Consider the following 23871-nt stretch of genomic DNA (forward strand, 5'->3'; position numbering starts at 1 on the left):
AAACAACTGGATTTAAATCTGGTTAATACCCAAAGACCAGTTGGGGTCATTGATAGCCCCCTTCCCCTCTTCTTCTAGGTACTCTGAATTAGCTCTGAGTAATTAGAAACAATTGAACCCTATTGAATTGAACTTTGGGGTCCCATGAGGTCTCATGAGAGAGTGTGTATTACAGTGAAGATCAAAGACTGAATGTTGGGATACTTAGATTCTAGCACTCTTTCTGCCCCTCATTTACTGTGACATTGAACAGATACTTAATCTTGCTAGAATACAATTGTCAAATCTCTGGGTAATATCTTGAGACATTTTTTTGCTGTTAAGTCCTAAACCCTGTTTGTTCCATCTGAACAAGAGATTATGAGAATGTTCCTAGGAATATGAATTTAATGTAATTATATTCAACCAATACTCTGGATGACTTAACTGTATGCAAGCCATAGAGATAAGCCACACAAGTCCTGTTCTCAGTGAACTTACAGCTTAGTGGGAGGGATAAAGGTGCAAGCAAACAAATAAAGTTGACACATTGATGGCTTACTGTACTCTAAGCACTGTTCTATATACTTAACATATACTAACTAATCCTTATTACAACCTATTGAGGTAGGTTCTGTCATTATCCCCATTTCACAGATGAGGAAACTAAGGCACAGAAAGGTTAAGTAATTAGCCTAGGGAAAGTTTGTGTTCTTAACCACAGAGTCTGTGATCTTAACCACTCTTCTATATTGTCTATAAACAGAATGCAATAATTATATATGTGTACACATACATACACAGATTCATTACATTGCTGTGCAAGCACAGGGAGAAGATATTAGTTTTTCCTTGGGGGTTTTTATGAATTAGGTGGTGTGTGGGTTGCACCTTGAGGCTAAAAGGGTTTAGCAGTTATAAAGAAGGAAAGAAGGGCTATTCAGGACAGACCAAGAGTATGAGTTATAAGAAAGAAAGAAACAAATAAGATTATTTCTGAAAGTCTTTGTCAACATTGAATGGACACCAGTTGGGAAAACTGGGTTGAGGACAAACGTACTGGGCTGTAAGGGAGGGAGAGGCTTGATGACCTCACAGGCTATAGCAAGTTTTTTCAAATGTGAAAGGCTGTTTTCCACAGGGAATGGGATACAGAGAAGGCAGTAGAAGGGAAAGCCTGGGATTTCTCAACAAGAATTTGAATTGGCCAAAATCAGTTTTAGTGATCGGAGCCTCTCGTTTCTAGTGATATTAACAAAGTCAATGATGCCATTGCCGACCAAATGGGCATTTTCATTCAGCGCATGACCACGAGCATCTGTGGGTTCCTGTTGGGATTTTACCAGGGTTGGAAACTGACCTTGGTCATTATCTCTGTGAGCCCTCTTATCGGGATTGGAGCAGCCATCATTGGTCTGGTAAGAATGTCTTCTCACTTCTCCCCAAGACATCTGCACTAAGAAACAGCCAGAAATGTGAAACTTGATTCCTTTTTCCTATGTATGTTTAGTTAACATTATTTGTCACTGTTTCAATTTATTTTGTTTGGTTATCCTCAGTATCAAATAACATTCCATCAGTCCAGGGGTTGATGCTGTTTTAATAACATAAATATTATTGTATTAACAACAGTAACAGCTACATTTGTTGAGCATTTACTATTTTGCCAGGCACTATAAAGAACTTCATATATATTATCTCTAATCTTCTCAACGATCTTCAAAGGTATTAATGCCATTTTAGCCATAAGAAACAGAGGCTCGGAGAGTAAAGAGACTTGTCTGAGACTGTACAGCTAGAGAGTGACAAAACTGGATTCAAGTACAAGGGAGTCTGAGTCCAGATCCCCATCCACTGTCTCATATGCCTGTTGCTTCCCATGGTCTCCCAATCAGATGTTTTCTCCAAAAAGTCCCAACAAATGTACCCAGCTCAGTAACAAAAACATAAAGGAGATTTCTGCATTCACAGCTTTGTTCTCCATGCAGTCTGATCAGTTTCAGAAAGAGGTCACCTGACCCATTCTGAGCAGTATCTCCATTCCCCAGGCATGCAGGCCAAGAAAAAGTGTAGGAGTAGGAATTTTGGGTCGTCCCAGTTAGAAAACACTCCCAAAGATTAATAAATGCTTATATCATACTTTTAGAGCAGTCACATCAGATAGCAGGTCATGGGATCAGGCACACTAAAAATTTGCTGTAAATGAGAATAGAATTTATGTGAAAAGCTGCATACACTCATATCACTGAGCAACAGGAAACCAATCTCCATAATATTTTCTAGCAAAATATTCTTGACAATCTGCTGGCTATATTACTCAAACATTTCCCAGGTAGTACAGAGTGACAATGGCAAAGAGCTCATTCCTCTCAACTGGTCCCCCCTTCCATGCAGACTCTACCATCTCGCTCAAGAAAGATACATTTAGCATGTCAAAACTTGAGCTTCCTCATCTTGAAGATAAGGATAATATTTCCCAAAGGTCACTGTGATGACTTAAGGCATCATCCATGTTATGCACTTAGGATGGCATCTGGCACAGAATTAATTGTTCAAGAGATATTAGCTTTTATTTTTTCCAATCCGCTATGACAGTCTTTCCTACCAAACACCTCTTAGCTTCATTCCAGGGAAGCCTCACTACCCACGGGGAAACTTTGGGAATTCTGTAAATATTTGATTCAGCTTTTCCCCCCTAAATATACTTAATCTCTTTCCTCAAACCTGTGATTAATATTCATACTCAGATGGGTCAGATGTCACATTTCAACATTGGGGAGATGTAGCCTGGGTAACTTGATTTAAATCAATGACCGGTTTAAGGCATGGTTTCTCTTGCTCTCTCAAGTGCCCATATTTCAAGTTCTTGTAAATGTGTCACTGATTTGGAATGTTGTAGTTCTGCACTGGTTTCTTCTTGAACTCAAGTCTATGCATGTTTGTATAAAATGATACAAGCAACCTCACTAAGCCCAATTCAAAAGCAGGACGAAAAGTAGAAGGCAGGCAATATATGACATGTTACATGTTATATGCCTTTGCCTGACTTTTATATTTACCACGAGAAACATGTGCAATCATTAAATATTTTCCAGTTTACATCTTTAAATTCCTGTATCATTTTTACAGAAGTAAAATGAGATTATTTAATGTGCATTAAATTATAATAAGACTATTAATATTCACAACTACTTCATTTCCTCATACATAATTTAGAAATAAATTAGAAGAGGATTGTGGTAAAAACTACAATGTCATTCGTAACACCTAAATTCAGATTTTCATGTTGATGAAAATAGCCCTAATTTCCCTATGGTTGCCCTTTCAAGTCACAACTTTTGTAAAGTGTGTTCTTGTGACATAAATATGTTGTAACAAAATGCTACATTTACTTAATTTGTATTAAATTCCATTTAAGATTTAGTTTGAGAAGAGTTCTGCTGCTAAAAGTTTGGAAAAACTTGGAAGATAAATTCCTTCAGCCTGGGTACTATATATATTTTAGATTTCTGAGCTAGTCAAACTTCCACAATATTTGCTTGTGTTCATTCTGGTATCTTCATATGTGCCAGGGATTTCTTTGGTGATTAATTCTAATTACAACTTAATCCAAGTCCAATTTTAGAAAAAGTAACTGTTTATGTATCAAATGCAATATCATTTTAGTTCTTTTTGTAAAGAGCAAAACTAGTTAGTTGAGCCCCTACAGTTGAGTCAAAATGGGTAATATTTATCTGGAGCTTTCTCCATTGCAGCATCATGAGCCTCTGTGTGGTCAGGACCTCTCTCCCAATTATATACTCTGACTAACCTCCCGTCTCTTTCTCTGGTGTTTGTCCAGAAATTGTGTAAAAGGCCTGTGGTCAATAGCAAAGAAGTGTGGTATGGTATTTATTAGTATAATGAGTGAAACACTGTGGTCTCACAGAATGCCCTATTTGGGGCTTACTCTGTGAGATGGTTTTAGAGGCTGACTTCTAAAGAAGTCATTTTGGTATGCTAACAACCAAATATTCGTGGATGGGGCTTAACACGGCTCAAACTTGGACTAGATTCTTTCCCTAGTGAACACTGTTACAGCAAGGAGCTAGTCTAGTATGAAACCAACCACATACTTAACTCAGCTAAATGAATCACTGAATGACAGGCTGACGTACCTAATTCTCTGGTCTTCATGTTTTGTTTTCTTCTTTTGGATTTTAGAGTGTGTCCAAATTTACTGACTATGAATTGAAGGCTTATGCCAAAGCTGGGTCAGTGGCTGATGAAGTCATTTCATCTATGCGAACAGTGGCTGCTTTTGGTGGTGAGAAAAAAGAGGTTGAAAGGTTGGTTTATTGAAATGTCTGCCACTTTCCTGAATTTCATCATTTGGCATACTACCCTGAATCTTCCCTATTTTGTATAAAGTGGCAGATTTACCTTGGTAAATGAGAGCTTTTCTTCAAGAGGTAGCTGACAGTAATCAGTTGGGCAAAGCGTTATAAGGACCCCAAGCCTTTAGCTGTGTGTTTTTGAAAATGTAGGTGGAGATTTTTAGAACATTATCTTAGGTTAGGTATTTATTTCAACACTGGTGGTGTATATGTATACATATATTACCTCCTGGAAGTCTGTAACACTGCTGCATGATCTAAAATGCTGCTCGGCACATTTTTTATTCATCATCTTTTACTCAGCTACTGTACTACATGCTCTTTATAAAGTCTGATGAAATTTCCACTTAATCAAACAAAATTTAGCATTGGGTTTATTACGGACCATCATTCTAGGAGATTAATTCTTAATGAAAATAAAAAACTTAAACTACCCAAATAACACTGTTGTCGAGAATTTGATTTTATTTTTCCTTTTTTTTCATTTTTTTCAAAAAAGGAAACAACAAGTTTAATTTAAAAGAAAAGCAAACCCAGAAATTGTCTGAGAAAACAACAGAACAAATTAATTCCTGAAAAGAGTTCTGCATCTTGGCGATCACATTTATTGAAAGCACTGGAAAAAAAATTAAAATGCCCATTAGCGTGCAGAATTTTTGAGTTATCTGTAAATCAACTCATTTCAGGAGTGGAAGAATCCTTGGTCACTTCTTAATATCGAAATTTACGCAGGTTTCTCTTTTGAATGTCTTCTACATTTAAAGAGGCAATCATACAAAAACTCCTATATTCCAGACACGATAAATTCTTTGTTTCAGCCAACTCTTAATGGAGGGGCAACTAGTACAACACCATCTCCCCGGACAAAAAGCATGGGAATATTCTGTTTTGTTGATTTATCTATCTCTTCGTATGTTTCCTCATCAATTTCTATAGTAGTCACAGTTTCTTCCACATCTCCTAATATCATATTTAAATGCTGATCATAAGCATGTAATTTGCCTCGAAGCTCTCTGTCATTTCTCATTTTCACATAAATTCGCTCATCCAGGCTGAGCCTGATGAGATCCAGGGGCTCTTCTATGGTGTTGGTGGTTTGTTGCTGGTCCACGTCGTCCGCCATGTTTCAAACCCTGCCCCCTTTCCCCTATTTTTCCTTTTATCTAGTATTTATTAAGTGCTTACCACGTGCCAAGTACTGATTTTATAAAATAGTCACTAAATGAATTCACTTATTGCATGAGTTGTAGATCTAGTATGATGATGTCATTCTCAATTGTTACCAAGTAAAAAAGAGAAGAGAATTTATTTATTTATTTATTTATTTAAAATATTTTGTTTATTTATTTGACAGAGAGATCACAAGTAAGCAGAGAGGCAGGCAGAAAGAGAGAAAGGGAAGCAGGCTCCCTGCTGAGCAGAGAGCCCAATGCGGGGCTTGATCCCAGGACCCTGAGACCATGACCTGAGCTGAAGGCAGAGGCTTAATCCACTGAGCCACCCAGGTGGCCCAAGAGAAGAGAATTTAAAATCTCTAATTATTCTCTTTTCCTTTTTTCCCCTCATTTGGCTCCTTTTGGTTTATAGTGTGAAGTTACCTAGTTTCTTATAAAAAATTTCAGTAGCATACTTCCTTCACCATAAAAGATATTCATTATTGCTATTAATAGCAGTTCTATAAATGTTACGAAAATGGTAACAAACACAGGATAGACCTTCACTTTGTCCTGAGAAATATTAAATATTCTCCATGATTTTATTTTTTTTGAGAAGAAGGAAGACAGTTACAGAATGTCTGATCTTTAAGACAATGCCAGTTATTAATGTCTAGATCACAGAATCACAGCAGCCTAGTGCTTGGATTGAATTTCTGGATAGTTATCCATATCCAATGGCTGTGAACCTGACCGGTCATGTTACAACATAGCATTCTTGGTCACAGGGCAGATAGGTGAGTGTATGGACATGAGTTGGTGCAAACACTGGTTTTGAACCTGGGGGGAAAGAGTTGCATCATTTTTCGATGGAAAGCAGGCCATGTGACTTGGTAAAAAACAATTCAAGCACAAATAGTACTAGATCCAAACATTTGTGGTGAAAATTCTTTTCTCTTGGGGTAAAGTTCTCACTTTTTTTATACTGTTCTTATCCAAGAAGTAATCAACCATGAAATCTGGTTAGGCATCGTTCTTTCAACATATTTCATTGCCTGGTGGAAATAAGCTAAATAACTCCATGGAAGTTTGCAATTTTCTTTTCTGAAAGCTGCTGTGTGTCTGGGGTAATTTGATGACCATTGAGTAATAGCACAGTGCTGTGGCTGTTTTAGACATTCTAACGTGAGCTGCTGCTGCTGCTGACATAGACACAAATGCTTTCTCTTCATAGGTATGAGAAAAATCTTGTGTTTGCCCAGCGTTGGGGAATTAGAAAAGGGATCGTGATGGGATTCTTTACTGGATTCATGTGGTGTCTCATCTTCTTCTGTTATGCACTGGCCTTCTGGTACGGCTCCAAACTTGTCCTAGATGATGGAGAATACTCAGCAGGAACCCTCGTCCAGGTACTTTGGTCTTAATGACCTAGACATCACATTTCCTGTTGGAATTTCAGAAAAGCCTAGAGTTAAGGCATTTTGTGTGCTTCTTTAGTGTCTGAGAGAGGAGAGCAGCAAGAATTTGATGGAGTCCATCTGCAGAAACAAGCAATACCTACACCTTTTATAGTAAAGGAACACTAAGCATTGGAATTGATGAGACCAGCGATTTAATGATTTCCACTTAACTGAAGATTTTATAGCTGTAAAACAATGATTTTCTGACTGAGTCCAAAGATAATATGCCATGAAAATGGGAAGTCAGTGGTCTCTCAGCTAAAAATTAACAGCTCATGTAGTTAAGCTTAATAATAGTACAAGATATGTGCTAATGGGCATATTTGTGGAACATAATGAGTTACTAGATATCAAGCCAATAATATCCTCAACTGAACAGGTAATACAGCCATATTTTATTGCTCATTTGTGCTATAGTCATGCTATCACGAATGCCATGGCTACTCTAATTTTCAGTATTTTTTTCCGTTGTTCTTTCAAGAATTATTGAGAAACTATGTCAGACTCATAGAAAGCCCAGAAGAGTCAATAGTGAACCGAAGAAATGTGATCTTCACTGAAAAGAAATAAAATAAAATAAAATAAAATGAAAAAAAAAGAAGAAATGTAATCTCTTCCTGATGTAACATATAGATTAGTGGGGAAGAGAAGCAATAATTAAACAACCCCATCAGTGTCTAATGACAGAGGAAAACACGTGCTATGAAAGACAAGGACATTAGCAGCAAAGAGCAGGGTGATCAGGTGTGGCTAGGGTCAGAGAAAGCTCTTCCTCCTGCTCATGAACCCACATCTTTCCTCCTTAGCTTATAGCTCCTCTCGTTACAGCTGGACTCTTGTCATCGTTCTGATTCTCAGCTGAATGGCACCTCCCCAGCAAGGCCTTCCATGCTCATCCAATCTTGTATTCTCTTATATGCCTTGCTGAACTTTCCCCTCAGAGCCCTTGAGTGAAACGGAACATTTGGATTTGTTTACATTTGTTCCCACCCCTTCCTGCCCTCACACAGTTAGGCCAGGGAGATAAAACATGAGATACCTGTCTCATTTGGCCTATTAATTATTTAATTAAATAGAGTAATCTTTTTTATTTTAGATTTTATTTATTTATTTATTTGAGAGGAGAGAAAACATGCACGCACGAGGGGTGGGAGGGGCAGAGGGAGAGAGAGAGAATCTCAAGCAGACTCTCCACTGAGGGCAGAGCCTTTCTCTCCCTTCCTTCGTTCCTTCCTTCCTCTGTCCCTCCAATTCGGAGCCAGATGTAGGGCTCCGTCTCACAGCCCTGAGGTCATGCATGACCTGAGCTGAAATCAGGAGTCAGATGCTTAGCTGACTGAGCCACCCAGGTGCCCCATAATTAATTAATTAATTAATAATTAATTTGAAAGGCCTGGAGATGAGAAGCAGTTTCATATAAGATTCTTAAATAAAAATACTTAGGCTGGGTAAGCCTATAATATTCTGGGTGAATCTTGAGCCTAAAATTCTTGGGCACCAATTAAACAATGAAAAATGCTAAAAATCTTATATACTAGAAATTTCCTAGCTGATACTTTATAATTTGAGGTCTACTGCTTTAGTATAAATACATATCTAGGGAAAGTTGAATAGAATTTTATTTTATTCAACTTTCTAGGGAAAGTCGGATGGAATTTTACAAATAGGAATGATTATCAGAGGTCAAGCCATAGTCCATCTAAGTTACTACTTTATTTCATTAATGGCTTGATGATACACTAAGAACAACTTTTTAAAATTCATTCCTTCTTTGCAAGATGAACAACTGGCATCACTTGAACTTTGTTTTAAAAAATTAAACATGATAAGACATATTAAAGTGTCTTTGGGATCTTAAAGGGATAGAAAGAAGGAAAATGTTGCTTTCATTGTAATTTAAGCACTTTCTTAACAACTCTAATATAGCTTTGCACATTTGAAAATCCAGTGAAAGTACTGCAGGTCGGAAACCTGACTATGAAGTCCCTCATCTTTATTGGTCTAATGGCCTTTAAGAACTTTCAACATTTACCAGTTGACTTCCATCCCAGATGCTTAGATCTGCTCATTCTGCAGAAAAACATGCACTGAGAAAAGACATCCTTCCTTTCATTCCATGCCAGCAAGGAGAGGACAGAAGTGTGCCCAAATAGTAGTTCAAGAGGGAGGAATGAATTGGTAAATTGAAAATTAAATAATACACAATTCCAGCTGGAAACACTGAATTTTAAAAACCCCTTGCTTACTCTTTAGCAGGAATCCAATGTGATGTTTCTGCTTAAAGAGAAATTGAGGCATACTAAAATCTTTAAGAGATTCTTTAAGCAAAAATAATTCCAGTTGGGCAGCACCAAATCAGAAGTGATGAGAAGCCACTCTCTACCCACAGCACTGGGGGAGAGACTCTTACAAAGAAGAGGCAGAAACAAAGCAAAACAATTATTTGATGGGCTCTGGCTTAAGCAGCTGCCTTGCCTGGGGAATCTGAATTGACCATTTGTGATTGGTTGTCCTTGGGCTTTTGATGTCTTGAACTTGAGGCATTTGTGCTTAGGTTTTAGGTTGCTCATGTAGGCTACTAAGGCATCAAATCAACCTCAGTCTAATGGCCTCCTTGTTTAACTAATTTGACGCTCCTCACTTCCAGCGTCCACTCTTGTGTATACCTTTTGTATACCTTTTGGGCTGTGTACCTTTTGTATACCTTTGTATACCTTTTGGGCTGAGAGAGTACTTACTTTGTGCAGATGTGACATACTATGTGTCTCTAACATTTTCATCATTAATTATTAACCTTACCTCTTACTCCTAAATGCCTTCCTGCAAGCTGCTGCTTGCACCTTAAGAAATATCTCTTTGGGAAAACAAGAGACCTCCATTAACAGTATAATCATTGATCTTTCTCTTTCTCTGCCTTCCTTCGCTCCTTCCTTCCTCTGTCCCTCCAATTCTCTCTTTCTCTCACTCATGTGTGCAGGCACATTTTTGGCCACACTTCTGAGTAGCAAACTATGAAGTCTGAGTATGTATGAGCTGGGTTGAGTGTTCTTAATCCACTAAAGTAATTAACAATTAGGCTAACTGAATAAATTTTTTGATGAACAAAATCATTATTGGCTGCATGGTAATTGAGCATACATGGTAAGTTGTTGACATAAATGACTGATTGGTATCTCTTGTACACAGACAAAAAACAAACTCTGTGAGCTATTAGGAGAGAAGATGAGAAGGAATTGAAGGATGCAGAAGGCTGCTCTTTGTGCTTCCCAGGTTTTGGGACTCAGTAATAAAAAATAACAGCAGGAATAGAGAGTAACATTATTCAGTGTGTATAAGGTATCAAGCACTAAGTGACATATTTCATATAAATACCATATGTCATATCAAAACTTCATTCTATATTGATGCCATTCTATGACCACTTAAAAATGAAATGGAGCCACGAGATTGAAAAATATGTGTTGAGGGGCATGGAGTCTGGGTCTGGCTTCCAAGGAGTCAGTGATCCCCTTTTCCCTAGCACAGCACTCCCACAGATAGATTGTTCCCCGGTGGTCTCCCTCGCATTTCCTCCTCCCACACTGCCATCCTTGGGTCTAGAGTGAAATGTCTGGGATGGGAATTGATGGTCTGTTGGGGTAGGTGCTAGCCATTGTGATGATACGAGGTACAGGCCTCTGCCCTGTCCCCACCCACTCTTTCCCTAAGTAGCCTGAGAAAGGCGTTTGCAAAGTCAGGCTAAGCAGGGTTTGATTGCAAACCTCAGTTTAGGCCCCTAGTGATTCAATCTAGAATCTAGAGCAGGAGTCCTCAAACTATGATCCACCAGACAAATCCAGCCTGATGCCTGTTTTTTGTAAATAAAGTTTTATTGGAACACAACCATAATTATTTGTTCACTCTTGTCTATTGCTGCCTTTGTAGGACATAGCAGAATTGGATAATTGCATCAGAGCCCATATGGCCTAAAGCCTAAAATATATACAGTCTGGCACGTTAAAGAAAATGTTTGCTGACCCCTGATCTAGGACATGTGGAAGGCTTCCTTTGCTCAGTTGGGAAGACCTCTGATAAAGGTGGTCTTAACTCAATTTAGAAAAGTACTATTCTGTCTATTCACTGTATCACTTTCTATGTGTGGAATCTTGCTTCTTTCAACATCATTACCACTATTTATGTGGCTAACACTGGATTAATCACTCTTAGACTAATTATTTCATTTACCGTTCATACAAGTCCCATGAGGTGTAGGCTATTAGTATTCCTGTGTTACAGATAAAGGAATTGGAGCTTGAAAGATGAAGTAATCTGCCCATAGGAGGAACTACTTTCTGTAAGGAAAAGGAACAAAAAAGATGAAGAGAGAATGTTTGTCCCACACACCAAGTGGGGAATTCAGAGAGAAGGCAAGAGAGAACTGGGCACATCATCGTGATTTGTGGAATGGAGGTTACTGGAGGGAGGGAGGTAACTGGGAGGCTCTGAGGAGTCTCATGGTCCAGACAGAAGACCAAAAGAAAGCAGGGAAACCATCACAGACTAAGTTCATTTGACTGCCCAAAGAAGACGACAGTCAGGCAGAAGCCAACCTTCAGCTCAGCAAGTAACTCCTGTCCCTGATGGATGGTGGCCAATGGACCATCCTCCATGAGAATCATATGACTAGCACCCATTTGGTCAAGAGAAGTCTTGTGCTCCTCCTAGGGGCATGTGACAAATTGCCTCATTGCTTCTTCCTTTATGAACAGCACTGATAAACACAAAGCACTATTTGGTAGGATTATATGCTCCTCAAGTCGCCTTCCCCTAACCCAATGAAAGGGCTTAGTGAGTTAAAGGACAGCTTCCTCAGTATTGTGCAGGAACCTGTCCATACCAACTGCATACCACCAGTAGAAGCTGGGCCTGTTTACAAGACAGAATGTCAGTCAAGAGCCTGGGTTCAAATGCTGCTCTACCACTTAATACAAGTTTTAATGTAGGATAAGTTAGGGAACATCCATACACCTTGGTTTTCTCTTCTGTTGTATGGATTAAGCAAAGTAGTACAGGTAAAGCACTTAGAAATATACATGAGTAAAAGTAGTAGTAGTAGTAGTAGTGGTAGTAGTAGTAGTAGTAATAGCAATAGTTATCCTAGTAATGTTCTATTAGTAGCAACAATAGAGCAGTAATAGCAAACCTGTATTGCATGCACCTATCGCTAGGACAATCAAGATGATCATACTGTCTTCATTGCTTCAATGGCCCTTTAACCAGAAGATCATATAAGCCTGCTTATATTACAAACTGAATTATCCTATCACTATTCTAACTCACTTTGTGTCTATATGCTGCCTTGCTTAGACCTCTTGCTCATTTCAAAATATGTTCTTCTCTGTAGAATAGTGTTCTACAGTCTTGTAGTGTAATGTTCTATACATAGATGTTCAGTTAAATATAATGTAGTCTTTTAAACCATAACAATAGAAAAATTAGAGATACTTTGCTGGAAAAAACACGTGAAAACCATGTTTATCTCTTTTCATTTCAGATTTTCCTCAGTATTCTACTAGGAGCTTTAAATCTTGGCAATGCTTCTTCTTGTCTGGAAGCCTTTGCAACTGGGCGTGCAGCGGCCACCAGCATTTTTCAGACAATAGACCGGGTATGTGAAAGCCGAAGTAAAGGCCATGAGCTGGTTGAGGGTGGGGAGAAAAATGTAGTTCTGAGGAATTTACACTCAATGTTAAGAAAAATGAGGGACTATTACAATGCCCTTAATTCAGCAGTACTTAATTAGGACTTCATGAGCCAGACCCCATACTTGGTTGGGACTGCAAGAGTAAAATAGAACAAATAAGGCTCTTGCTCTCCTATCATATTGGAAAACAGACAATAAAGAAGTAAGCACATTTATGGATCGAGAGGATATTATGCTGAGTGAAGTAAGTCAGACAAAGACAAACACCATATGATTTCATTTATATGGAGAATCCCTATTTGCAAAGCAAATGGAAAACGAAAAAACAGAAACAGACTCATAAATACAAACAACAAACTGGTGGTTGCCAGAGAGGGGGATGGGGTGAAGGGGATAAACTGCCAGTTGTGAAATAAATAAGTCACCGGGATGAAAGGCCAATGATACCCTAATAATAGCCAGTGATAACCTAATAACTTTGTATGATGACAGAAGGTAGCTACACATATCTTGGTGAGCATTTGGTAGTGTAATTATTGAATCACTTTGTTGTACACCTGAAACCAATCTTACTTCAGTGAAAGATAAAAGTTGGAAAAAGAAGTAAGTACATTCAAAGATAAGATAATATCAGTGCAATAAAGGAAATAAAATAGCATGGTAACGGTTGGGGTGAGGGGAGGAGTCATTAAGTGAGGGGAACCTCATCTCTGAGGGGGTAGTATTTGCGCTGAGAACCCCAGGAGAGTCAGCCATGCAAAGCAAGGCTTAGGGGAGGAGCAGTACGTGGGAAGTGAGAGCAGGGCGGTGATTCTGGAAGAGAGGCCTTCTGGTTGGTCAAAAATTGGTGAGTGCAGGGACCAAAAACAAGGTCAGTGTGTCAGAGCAGAGTGAGCAAGAGCACGGAGGCTGGAGAGGGAGAGGAAGGGGCCAGATCATGCAAAGCTTTAAGGCCAACTTCGTAAGTCTGGATTATCTTCTAACTGTGACAGAAAGCTTCTACAAGCTTGTAAAGGATTCTGGTAGCCTAGCTAGGATTTCCCTGGTTATCTACTGAAGCACATTGGACGTCAGCTAGAAAGTCAAAATCCAAGAATAGAAGGGGGAAGACAGAAAGATGTTGTTCTTCCTCTGTGGCAGCCCTGGAAAGCCAGAGATATTTCTTTGGTCCCTTAAATATTCTATATTTATGAAGCATAAAACCTGCCTGAGGAAACTTCGTCACTTTATCTGTTTTATATTTGGAGGCTTCACATATTGCAGTATAAAACATATTGTTGAAAACCAAATAGGCACATTAAGATATCCAAATTCTACCTCATTCTTAGGGTTGTTATATGCTCAGGTAAGATGATGAGTCTAAAAGACCTTTGAAACTATTACAAAAAACTAAGGCATTTAAAAATTCCTTCATTATCTTTACTACAGACCCAAGAGGAAGAAAGTAGATTACACCATTGCCCTAGATAGAGATATGATGATGAGTTTCTCTCACAAGCTGGCCCTGGAGATGGCCCTCATTCTTGTCTGGTTAACTAGAATGGTTAAATTCTAGATTAGGCTCACTACTAACAACAACAGAGGTTAAATTCAGCCACTGAAACTTGGTAGTATCTGAGGATACCACTTAAGAACATACAGTTAGTTTTAATCATCATCTACCATAGTACTCAGATGTAGAGTACAATTGGACCTCGGCTTAACTGACTAGTTGTGTGGCCTTAGGAAAGATACTTAACCTCTCTGAGAGTTCTCTACTTCCTTAAGCAAACAACTCAGCATAGTGCCTATCTAGTTAGGTTATAGTGACAATTATATAAGTGAAAAAACATATTAAATACTTTGTAAATTGTCTTCAATGGTATCTCAATAATATAATAATATATAATAATGTTGACATATTATATGCTAATATAATTATAGATCAATACTGCATATTACATTATTTGTTACATAATATAATGTCATAGTAACATATCAACAAATGGTAGTAATTAAACTAATTATAATTATTTAATGTGAAGTTATGTATCAATTATAGGCATTGTATTTCATATTGATCATAATTAATTATATATTAATTCTTTGTGTATGTTCTCTATTAATATATTATATATGTAATAGAACATACTAATACTATTCATATCTAGTAATATAATATCTCATATTAATATCTCAGTAATTGTTAGAATTATTACTATTATTAATAAATATTTAATGTGGAAGCAACTTTGTTGCAGTGTTTTACCTGGTGATTGTTCTGTTTTATCAGTAAATTCAAACCAAATTGGACAATAAATGTATATATATTTGTTGCTGCTATATTCCTTTATACTCTACTCCAGAAACCCATCATTGACTGCATGTCAGAGGATGGTTACAAGTTGGATCGAATTAAAGGTGAAATTGAATTCCATAACGTGACCTTCCACTATCCTTCCAGACCGGAGGTGAAGGTATGTGTTTCTCCGGGAACAACAGCACTTTTCTTCTTCGATGATTCATACCCAGGGCCACAAATTACTTGTTTTTCTGAAGGATAGCTGTTCTCAGGAAGAAGAGCAGAAGCACATTTCTCTAGAAGTTCCCTTAGGCATCACGTCATTTCTCAGGCACAAGTCCCATTTCTTTGTAATAACGAAAACGTGCCAGTCCCTCCAGGGAGGACACAGTCTGGCAGCCCGTTCCGGTTAGGTCAGGTTAGGTATGAGCCTCTGTTGAAATGAATGGCAGGGCCCGTCATTGTAAGCATGAGCTGAATAAACTGCCAGGCAATCAGAACAATCCAGAAGTACAGATGCGCAAGGCGGGACACTGCGTGGGTAGGGCATTTCTGGCAAAGAGAAGCTGCTGCCTTTGCAGTTTTTCACTTCCTATCGGTAAGTTCACAAGGGTCACTGGATCAGTCTTTGGAGGAAAGGTAATCTTGGGGCTCCCTGCTCTTGGGCTGTGTCTTGGGCTGGATGATTGCCCAGGGCACATGAGGAAAAATATTTAGTTTTACTGCACCTACAGAGCGAGTATGTTTAAAGGCAATTTGCTTTATAGGAAAATTAGCATCTACTCTCCTTGCATAGGTTGACTTTGAAATGAGACTTTTTCCTAATTTTTAACAGAATACCTTTAGCCACACTTTCTTAATATTTCTGTTATAGGAACTAAATCCCATGCAACTTAATTCTGATACTCTATACCTAAAACATAGGTAAACACAGACATACAAACATACACACATACATTAGACATACCTATATAAAACATAGGTACCTATATATTCTGATTAAATTGCCGAAGTATATTTTTTATTACTGTTACATATATCATATTACTGTTACATATCAGTAACATATGAAAACATTCAATGTCACAACATATGTCAAAGTACCTTGTGAAAGAGAAGCCGCAAGGCAGTACCCAGTAAAGATTTTCTAATGGATGGCTAAAAGCTTGCTTTATAATATCTGTTCAGAACCAGCTCATAATAGCTGTTTCATAAATACCAGTTGAATTAAAACACATTTGTTTCATTTCTCTTTTATCCTCTATTCCCCACACCAGTAGTTTGTTTTAATAAAATCTTCTTAACTTACACCTATATGTACTTAGCCCTGCTGGAGGACGGACCACACTGGGCTATAATGAGGGAAAACAGTGCCTGCCTTCCCTGGGGGAGATTACAGTCTAGTAAGTGAAAGTCTATTTGCAAGCCTGACTGTCCGGTGTGAAATGAAATACGTGTGGGATTTTTGTCACACAAAGGACCCTAAAACCCCTTTACCTAATAAGTATAAAAATCACCGCTGACTTGGTGAAAATATCCAACAGATGCTTATGAAAGCTTCCTATTCTTCCCTTTCTAGACTTAACAACATTCAGTCTCGATATTTAACAGTGCTTTAAACTTAACAAATGTACCACGAACATTTGTTAGGGAAAGTTTTCCAGATACTACGTTCACACACAATACAAGTGTAGGACAGCTTAAAATTTGTGAATTAATTTGTTGTTAATCTATGATCAGTAAATTAGTACTATATTTCGAACTTAATGGTTTTCTTTCCTTAACTAATTGGGACAGTCTCTTTGAGGCATCCTAGCATATCAGAAGTGTTTGTTTGTTTGTTTGTTTGTTTTTGTTTGTTTGTTTGTTTGTTTGTTTTTAAAGATTTTACTTACTTATTTGTCAGAAAGAGCACATGCAGGAGGTACAGCAGGTGGAGGGAGAATGAGGCTGATGCAGGGCTTGATCCCAGGACCCTAGGATAGTGATCTGGGCTAAAGGCAAACACTTAACTGACCGAGCCACCCAGGTGACCTATCAGAAGTGTTTTAAATGTGGGTTCTGGAGCATACTTTTAAAAGTTGGTGTAGTTTATTTACTACACCAGTGTTACCACACATCATTTGCTTCCTTGGGTGCCACTCTCAGTTTATTAATGAGCAATGTGCTAAATGCTAAAACCTCATCGTAGGCACTCTTTACTGATTTTCTGGCTATTGATGGATATTGATAGTTACTGTTTTGAGGGCATAAGTAAACACGTACAGAGTATCCTCACAAAGCTTCCTAACTTACAAGTCTAATTGCTGACAATCTGACCGTTGTTCTTTTCTTTTCTTTACAGATTTTAAACAACCTCAGCATGGTCGTTAAATCAGGGGAAGTGACTGCTGTGGTAGGACCCAGCGGATCCGGGAAAAGCACAGCCCTGCAGCTTATTCAGCGTTTCTATGACCCCAGTGAAGGCATGGTGTGTGTCTTGCAGCAATCTCTCAATACAGGGGAATGGGAGAGTGCAAATGGAGATACATTGGTCAAACGCAAAGGCCTCGCGTACACTGAGACCATCTGGATGCACGCAGAGTTGACTTACTGAGTTCTCGACTGAATGGAATGGACTAATTCCCTGCATGGTGGTCACGTTCCATGAACAACTAGCCCGTTCGCTCAGTGATCTGCACACACGTTCAAAATGGTGTTGCTGCCTCGCCAGTGAACTCACATTTCCATTTCTTTCTCTGTATTGTAACAAAATCATTATTGTGCCTTCAAGTTTTCTAAACCCTAAGTATAGGAGAGGTTGCATGGCTAGAATGAACAAATTGATTGTTGACTGCTTTGAGAATTTAGGTGTTAAAGAAAAATCATATAATTTCACAAACTACTTCGTTTCTTTTCTCCTTGTGTTTATTTGCCTGTAGACATAGACCCAAACTAAGAAAATAAATATCCATCATTGTCATTTGTTGATTACATATGTCAAATACTTTATGAAAATGATTGCTTATTTTCAAAATGAGCCCCAAGGTATATATGCTCATTTTGTAAATAAAGAAAGCAGAGTCAAGAGAGATGGACACTTGCCCCTGATTTAAACCCAGGTCCCTTAAATGTCAAAGGCTTTGCTCTTTCTACACTCTCAAAGTTGTCCTTGTCAACATTTCCTTGATGCCTTGAGATAGACTCATTTGAGTCTATATCAAGCGGCTTCAACGTCAGGTGTTCCCCGACATGGGTGCTCTGTTACACTGACATGACTAACATGATGGAATTCCTTTCGATGGACCATTCATCCTACAGGTATTCTTTGTACATACCAGCACAACTATACTCTGAATACATAGAAATCATGGTCTCTTGGTGTAAGATTTTTACTTTTTTGCTAATAGTGGTTTTTGCTTATCCCACTTACGGTTTCAATTACATTTGAACACCAAAGTGTTATTTGATGAATCTTTCCAGAAAGTAAGAGTTACTGTAAAGTATGCCTGCAAGATAGGGACCATTTCTTATTTTCTTGGTAGCTTTTGAAGTCCATTTTTGGTGATAAGTCAAAAGATAATAAAAACATACAAAATACAGTGAATAACTGACCTGACTCCATTGAAAAATTTAAAATCTTCCCATTCCTGGGCCAATCATGTTACATTAAATGACCTTTACATCATTTGTGTTTTTACAACTAATTGTTCTACAGCTAGACTTGATTTCAACTCTACATCGTCATTCCGATGTAAATAACCTCATTATAGGAGGAATCATCTGTTAAAATCTTGCGGGTCTCTATTATTTTTCCTCATAGGACAAGTAAACATAACATTTTCATTCAGAACCCTGAAAGATTCCAAGAGATGTGATGTTGTGCTCATGTTCTCTAGGTGACTTTGGATGGCCATGATATTCGCTCTCTTAATGTTCAATGGCTTAGAGCTCAGATTGGGATAGTGGAGCAAGAGCCTGTTCTGTTCTCTACCACCATCGCAGAGAACATTCGCTATGGCAGAGAGGATGCAACGATGGAAGATATCGTTCGAGCTGCCAAGGCAGCCAATGCCTACAACTTCATCATGGACCTGCCACAGGTACCCCCCCCCAGACCCTCGTTCTAGCGGGGGAACCCAGAAGTTGTAAAAGGAAAGAAAAAGTCCCAAATCCCAAATTATTAAATTCTTAATGCCATGTTAGGTTGCATTCCTGGAAATGTATCATGAGTTTTCCCCTTTGCCTAAAAGCATATTGTTGTCGATATATTAAAAATCTACCAAACAGGGAACTTTCTTTTAAACGCTCCCTTTGACAAGGGCACAGTCTTCTTACTCCATCTGTTAAGCATTTGTCCATGCAACTGATAAATTTGTTATGTGGCAATGACTTACACAATGCTCGTGGATGCCTACCAATGTCATTGTTCTTTCATTGCCTTGTGCTTGAACAGCTAATACTGTGGCCTCAGTATTGTATCTCGCATATTCAAAAACTCCTCATTTGTCTTCATTTTAAACAATGATAACAAAAACCAACTCTGTATTATTATACGTATTTTGTGGCCAATGGTCTGCTAAGTCAAAGAAGAGCTCTTATAACCAGTTAACATATATGTAGTGCTTACTACCTACCAGAAACTGTTCTGAGCACTTTACATCTCATTTAACACTCACAACCATCCTGTTGGCAGCTACTATTACTAAAAATTTTCATCTGTAAAGAGAAAACCAAGTTTCCAAGAGGCCAAATAACTTAATCAAGGCAGGAGAGTCAAAGTTCACACCCATGTGGTCTGGCTCCAGAGTCTGCGTTCTAGATCATTGCCTATTTGGTCTTTTGGATTACCTGTGCGAATAGGATTACAGCTCTGAGTATGATAGAGTCCACTGGTAAAGAGTATAAAGCTTTGAAATCAGACTGCCTCCATGAAACTCCCAGCTCCTCCATTTGCAAGCTCTATAAACTCGGGCTAGTTACTCTAACCCCTTACACCCCAGCATTTCCTTACCCATTGATTGAAGGGAACAGCATTACCTGCCTCGTGGGGCATCTGGGAGGACTAACGAGGTAATATGTGTGAAGAGCTTAACTTCATGCATTGTACATGGTAAGTGCCCAACTCATGTTGGCTAATAATAAACAAGACAAGAGCCTGACATCATTGTGACATTCCAATATAATGCTAGACATGAAAGATACTCAGTAACTTTTTGCTGTCAGTGGTAATGACTATACAGCTAGTTTGATCTTTCATTTGCAATACAAAGATAGAGTTAATGTTGTGATTTTCTGTGTTGCTTAGCTAGAAAAAAGAAGGAAGAATTTGGTAAGTGCTTTAACCCTTTAAAATGGGTTTTCAGGACCCTGATCAACTTTTGCTTTGGTGGAAACTTTTTATTTTTTTTAAGTAGGCTCTGTACCCAGTGTGGTACCCAATATAGAGCTTGAACTCAAGACCCTGAGATCAAGACCTGAGCTGAGATCAAGAGCCAGATGCTTAACTAGCTGAGCCAACCAGGCTCCCCTTCATTGGTGAAAACATTTTATTTCAAGTTGAGCTAGAGAGAAGCATTTATACAATCCAGTGAAGCTGGAAATAAAAGAATGAATTAATTTCTTTTTTTTTTTCTTTCAAATACTTTATTTGTTGATTTGGCAGAGAGAGAGAACACAAGCAGAGGGAGCAGTAGAGGGAGAGGGAGAAGCAGGAGCCCTGATGAGCAGAGAGTCTGAGCAAGACTCCAACCCAAGACCCTGGGATCCTGACCTGAGCTGAAGGCATATACTTAACTGACTGAGGCACCCAGGTGCCCCCCAAATGGATCAATTTCTTTTTCTTACACACAAATATTGATTAGATAGTAACCTGTTTCAGGAAACAGTATTTCTTTCAGTGAAATTTGGTCCTGTGAAAAGTCATGCTTGAGAAGGAAGCTAGAAAGGATCTTGTAATAATCCCTGCCAAGAGCCATCAAGTTGTTCCTCTTCATTACTGTTGTTACCTTCTTCCTAGCAATTTGACACTCTTGTTGGAGAAGGAGGAGGCCAGATGAGTGGTGGCCAGAAGCAAAGAGTAGCCATTGCCAGAGCCCTTGTCCGGAACCCCAAGATCCTGCTTTTGGACATGGCCACCTCAGCACTGGACAACGAGAGTGAAGCCATGGTGCAAGAGGCGCTCAGTAAGGTTTGTTGAAAGTCTGAATTCATTTTTCAAGACCATGTGAAAATGTGCTGTAGGAAAGGCAGCTTGCTGAGAGGAGGCTTGGGGGTGGGGTGGTGGGCTGGGAAGAACAGAATGGAGATGGGGAGGGAAAGAGAAGGACTATCTGGGTCAGTGTCTCCAGTCTATGTAGAAACTACTGACTGACTAGAATGTTCCTCACAGCTGAATAGAAGTCAGTTTGGCTTACTTGCGAAAGCTACAAATATAAATTTTAAATCTTATTAAATCTAACTTACGTGATTTCAAAAAATTTCCATTTTGATTTTAGCTGTTGATTAATAGCAGCAACTGGACCAACATGTGGGGTGTTCACGGCTTTGATAAAGTGCAGTGGCCTTTTCTAATATCTGCAGAGGACCTGTTTGAGGATTTTCCCAAGGACCCAGGATCTGATCACTTGTGGATTCTGAGACCATCCAAATGTCAATGTCAGCTCTTATTGTTAGGGTTAACAGTGCACTGTACATTCCTGCAGATCCAGCAGGGACATACGATTATTTCGGTGGCTCATCGCCTGTCCACAGTCAGAGCTGCAGATGTCATTATTGGTTTTGAACATGGTACAGCAGTGGAAAGAGGCACCCATGAGGAGCTGTTGGAAAGAAAAGGAGTCTACTTCACTCTAGTGACTTTGCAGAGTCAAGGCGATCAGGCTGTCGATTTCGAAGGCACAAAGGGCAAGTGTCTTTTCCATTACACATGTAGTCTTGAAAGCATTATGTTTGTTAGCTCTCATGGTTTCATGGATTTCTGTATATTTTTATATACACTGTCTTATTTGTTCTCCCTAAAGCCCTCGAGGCATATTATAGAGATGATAAGAGAAAAAAACAAAAGCTCAGGAGGTTCAGTTACTTGATCAAGTCAGAGAGCTAAAACCCAGGTTTTGTGGGAAGACGATCTTGATTCCATCCCTCTTGTGCCCCCCTCCCCACTTTGCAAATAAGAAAGCTTTCTTAGAGCACCCTGTGCCCAGTAGGACCTCTATTCTTACTGATTGAGTAAATTAACCAATGACTAAACACTGGAATGCCTATTTTCATGAAAGCAGATAGATACATCAGGCCCTAGCGCATCTTTCTTTTTCAGTCTGAATTTTCAGATTTGATAACTTATCCCAGCCTACATCAACCAACCACTCCAAACGACGTTCTCCACCACATCACCTATCAATTCATGAACTCCACTGGGTAAAACTGTTGCATATATTTCACACATATGATTTCTTCTGAAAAGATTTTTATTTTAAATTTGTTGAATCTAAATTCACCAAAGGGTGAATGAAGGGTTTCCCCTTCATTTTTTTTTTTTTTTAATTAGCCATGCTATCAGATATCTATTTGTTGGAGATAATACATGGGGTATCACACTGTTCCAATGATTTAATCCTGCTGAGTATTTTCTTAAGTTTGTTTGTTTGTTTATTTATTTATTTAAGTAATCTCTACGCCCAGTGTGGGGCTGGAACTCAAGACCCCATGTTCAAGAGTTGCATGCTCTTTGAACTGAGTCAGCCAGGCACCCCCTGCTGAGTATCTTGACATTTTATTTTTGTTAGAATGTGCTGGATAAGTGCTAAGGTTTGTTTTTTTTGTTTGTTTGTTTGGTTTTTTTTTTTTTGCTACAACAAAGTTAATAGAATGTTTTAGCATCAGACATAATAAAGATAGGCTAAGCAAGCATAGTAAGTTTTCTTTTGATATGGTTCTCCTTATTGCATACACTAAGGAATGGTTCCTGTTGTGTTGAATAGGGGAAGATGAAACTGATGGGGCCTCACTTGACAGCAAACAGACATTTTGCAGAGGGAGCTACCAAGCTAGTTTAAGGTAAGCTGAAGCCATTGTCACATTTTAAGATTTTAAAATATTCTTAGGAGCCCTCCGCACCTATGGTTCTCAGGCAATATCTCAGGTACAACCTGGAGATCCTTGAGCTTAGCCCCAGGTTTCATGTACTATGAACATGCAAATGAACCCTTGAATGCTATATTGACATTTCCATTCCCAGTTTAAGGGGAATTTTTTTTTAACTTTGGCTACTTATTATGCGTAGGGTCATGATAGAGCTGCTTTATAATTAAAATGTTGTTAATTGAGCTTAGAAAGCGTATTTAAAAAATCTGTTGGGTCTTGGCCCCTCGATCTAACCGTGGTATAGAGCCCTGTTTTACATGGAGGTGAAGTTGCAGCCTTAGGTCCATTCTTTCGCCTGCTGAGCTGCAATTGAATTACAAATGTTCCTGCTTCCAGAGCGACCAGTCTGAATTCAAATCATTCCTTAACTAGATGAAATAAGAAATATATTTTTTTAGCATTTGAGAAGAATTTCTTTAGACCCCAGCTATTTATTTTCTTATGGCTGAATATAAAAGTATTGACTTTCATCCTGACTTAAGAATTTCAGTAAAATAGTTCTTTAATGTTGAAAGTGTGCATATTAAGAAGGATTCTGCTCAAGAGTATCTGTCTCTCCTCATGAAAACATTACTTATTATTTTTTTCCCCTAAGTTAGGAGGTTGTAAATAATGGGTGACAGCTGATTTCCTTACTCTTGCATTTACAATTTCTATGATATTTAATTCAAGGCTGTACTTCGGGTAAAGGCTCAGTTATAAGACTTGCCCTTTCAAGGTAATATATTGCTTATTGAAAACTGGTTTAAAGAGGCTTAAAATAAAACATTTAGGTAACAACTCCAAGTAATTCAAACACAGATTTATTTTTAAT

At 38.5% G+C, this 23871-nt stretch overlaps 1 protein-coding gene and 1 pseudogene across 4 annotated transcripts in view; one reads left to right on the forward strand and one right to left on the reverse strand.

The window, feature by feature from the left end:
* The window catches only part of ABCB11 (ATP binding cassette subfamily B member 11), a 97394-nt gene that overhangs the window by 38009 nt on the left and 35514 nt on the right, over positions 1-23871 (forward strand). For all 3 annotated transcript variants that reach the window (XM_082689244.1, XM_082689246.1, XM_082689245.1), the window contains 10 exons: positions 1226-1397; positions 4183-4307; positions 6744-6918; positions 12503-12616; positions 14998-15108; positions 17278-17403; positions 18812-19015; positions 20932-21102; positions 21617-21818; positions 22895-22970. In XM_082689244.1, coding sequence (XP_082545370.1) covers positions 1226-1397; positions 4183-4307; positions 6744-6918; positions 12503-12616; positions 14998-15108; positions 17278-17403; positions 18812-19015; positions 20932-21102; positions 21617-21818; positions 22895-22970 — 1476 coding nt within the window. The remainder of the gene's footprint in view (positions 1-1225; positions 1398-4182; positions 4308-6743; positions 6919-12502; positions 12617-14997; positions 15109-17277; positions 17404-18811; positions 19016-20931; positions 21103-21616; positions 21819-22894; positions 22971-23871) is intronic.
* LOC309843643 (U6 snRNA-associated Sm-like protein LSm3 pseudogene) lies at positions 4941-5498 on the reverse strand (annotated as a pseudogene). Its single transcript has one exon. The product of its transcript is annotated as a U6 snRNA-associated Sm-like protein LSm3 pseudogene (transcript).

This window comes from Mustela nivalis (genome assembly GCF_964662115.1).
Source record: "Mustela nivalis genome assembly, chromosome: 11".
Lineage (NCBI taxonomy): Eukaryota > Metazoa > Chordata > Mammalia > Carnivora > Mustelidae > Mustela > Mustela nivalis.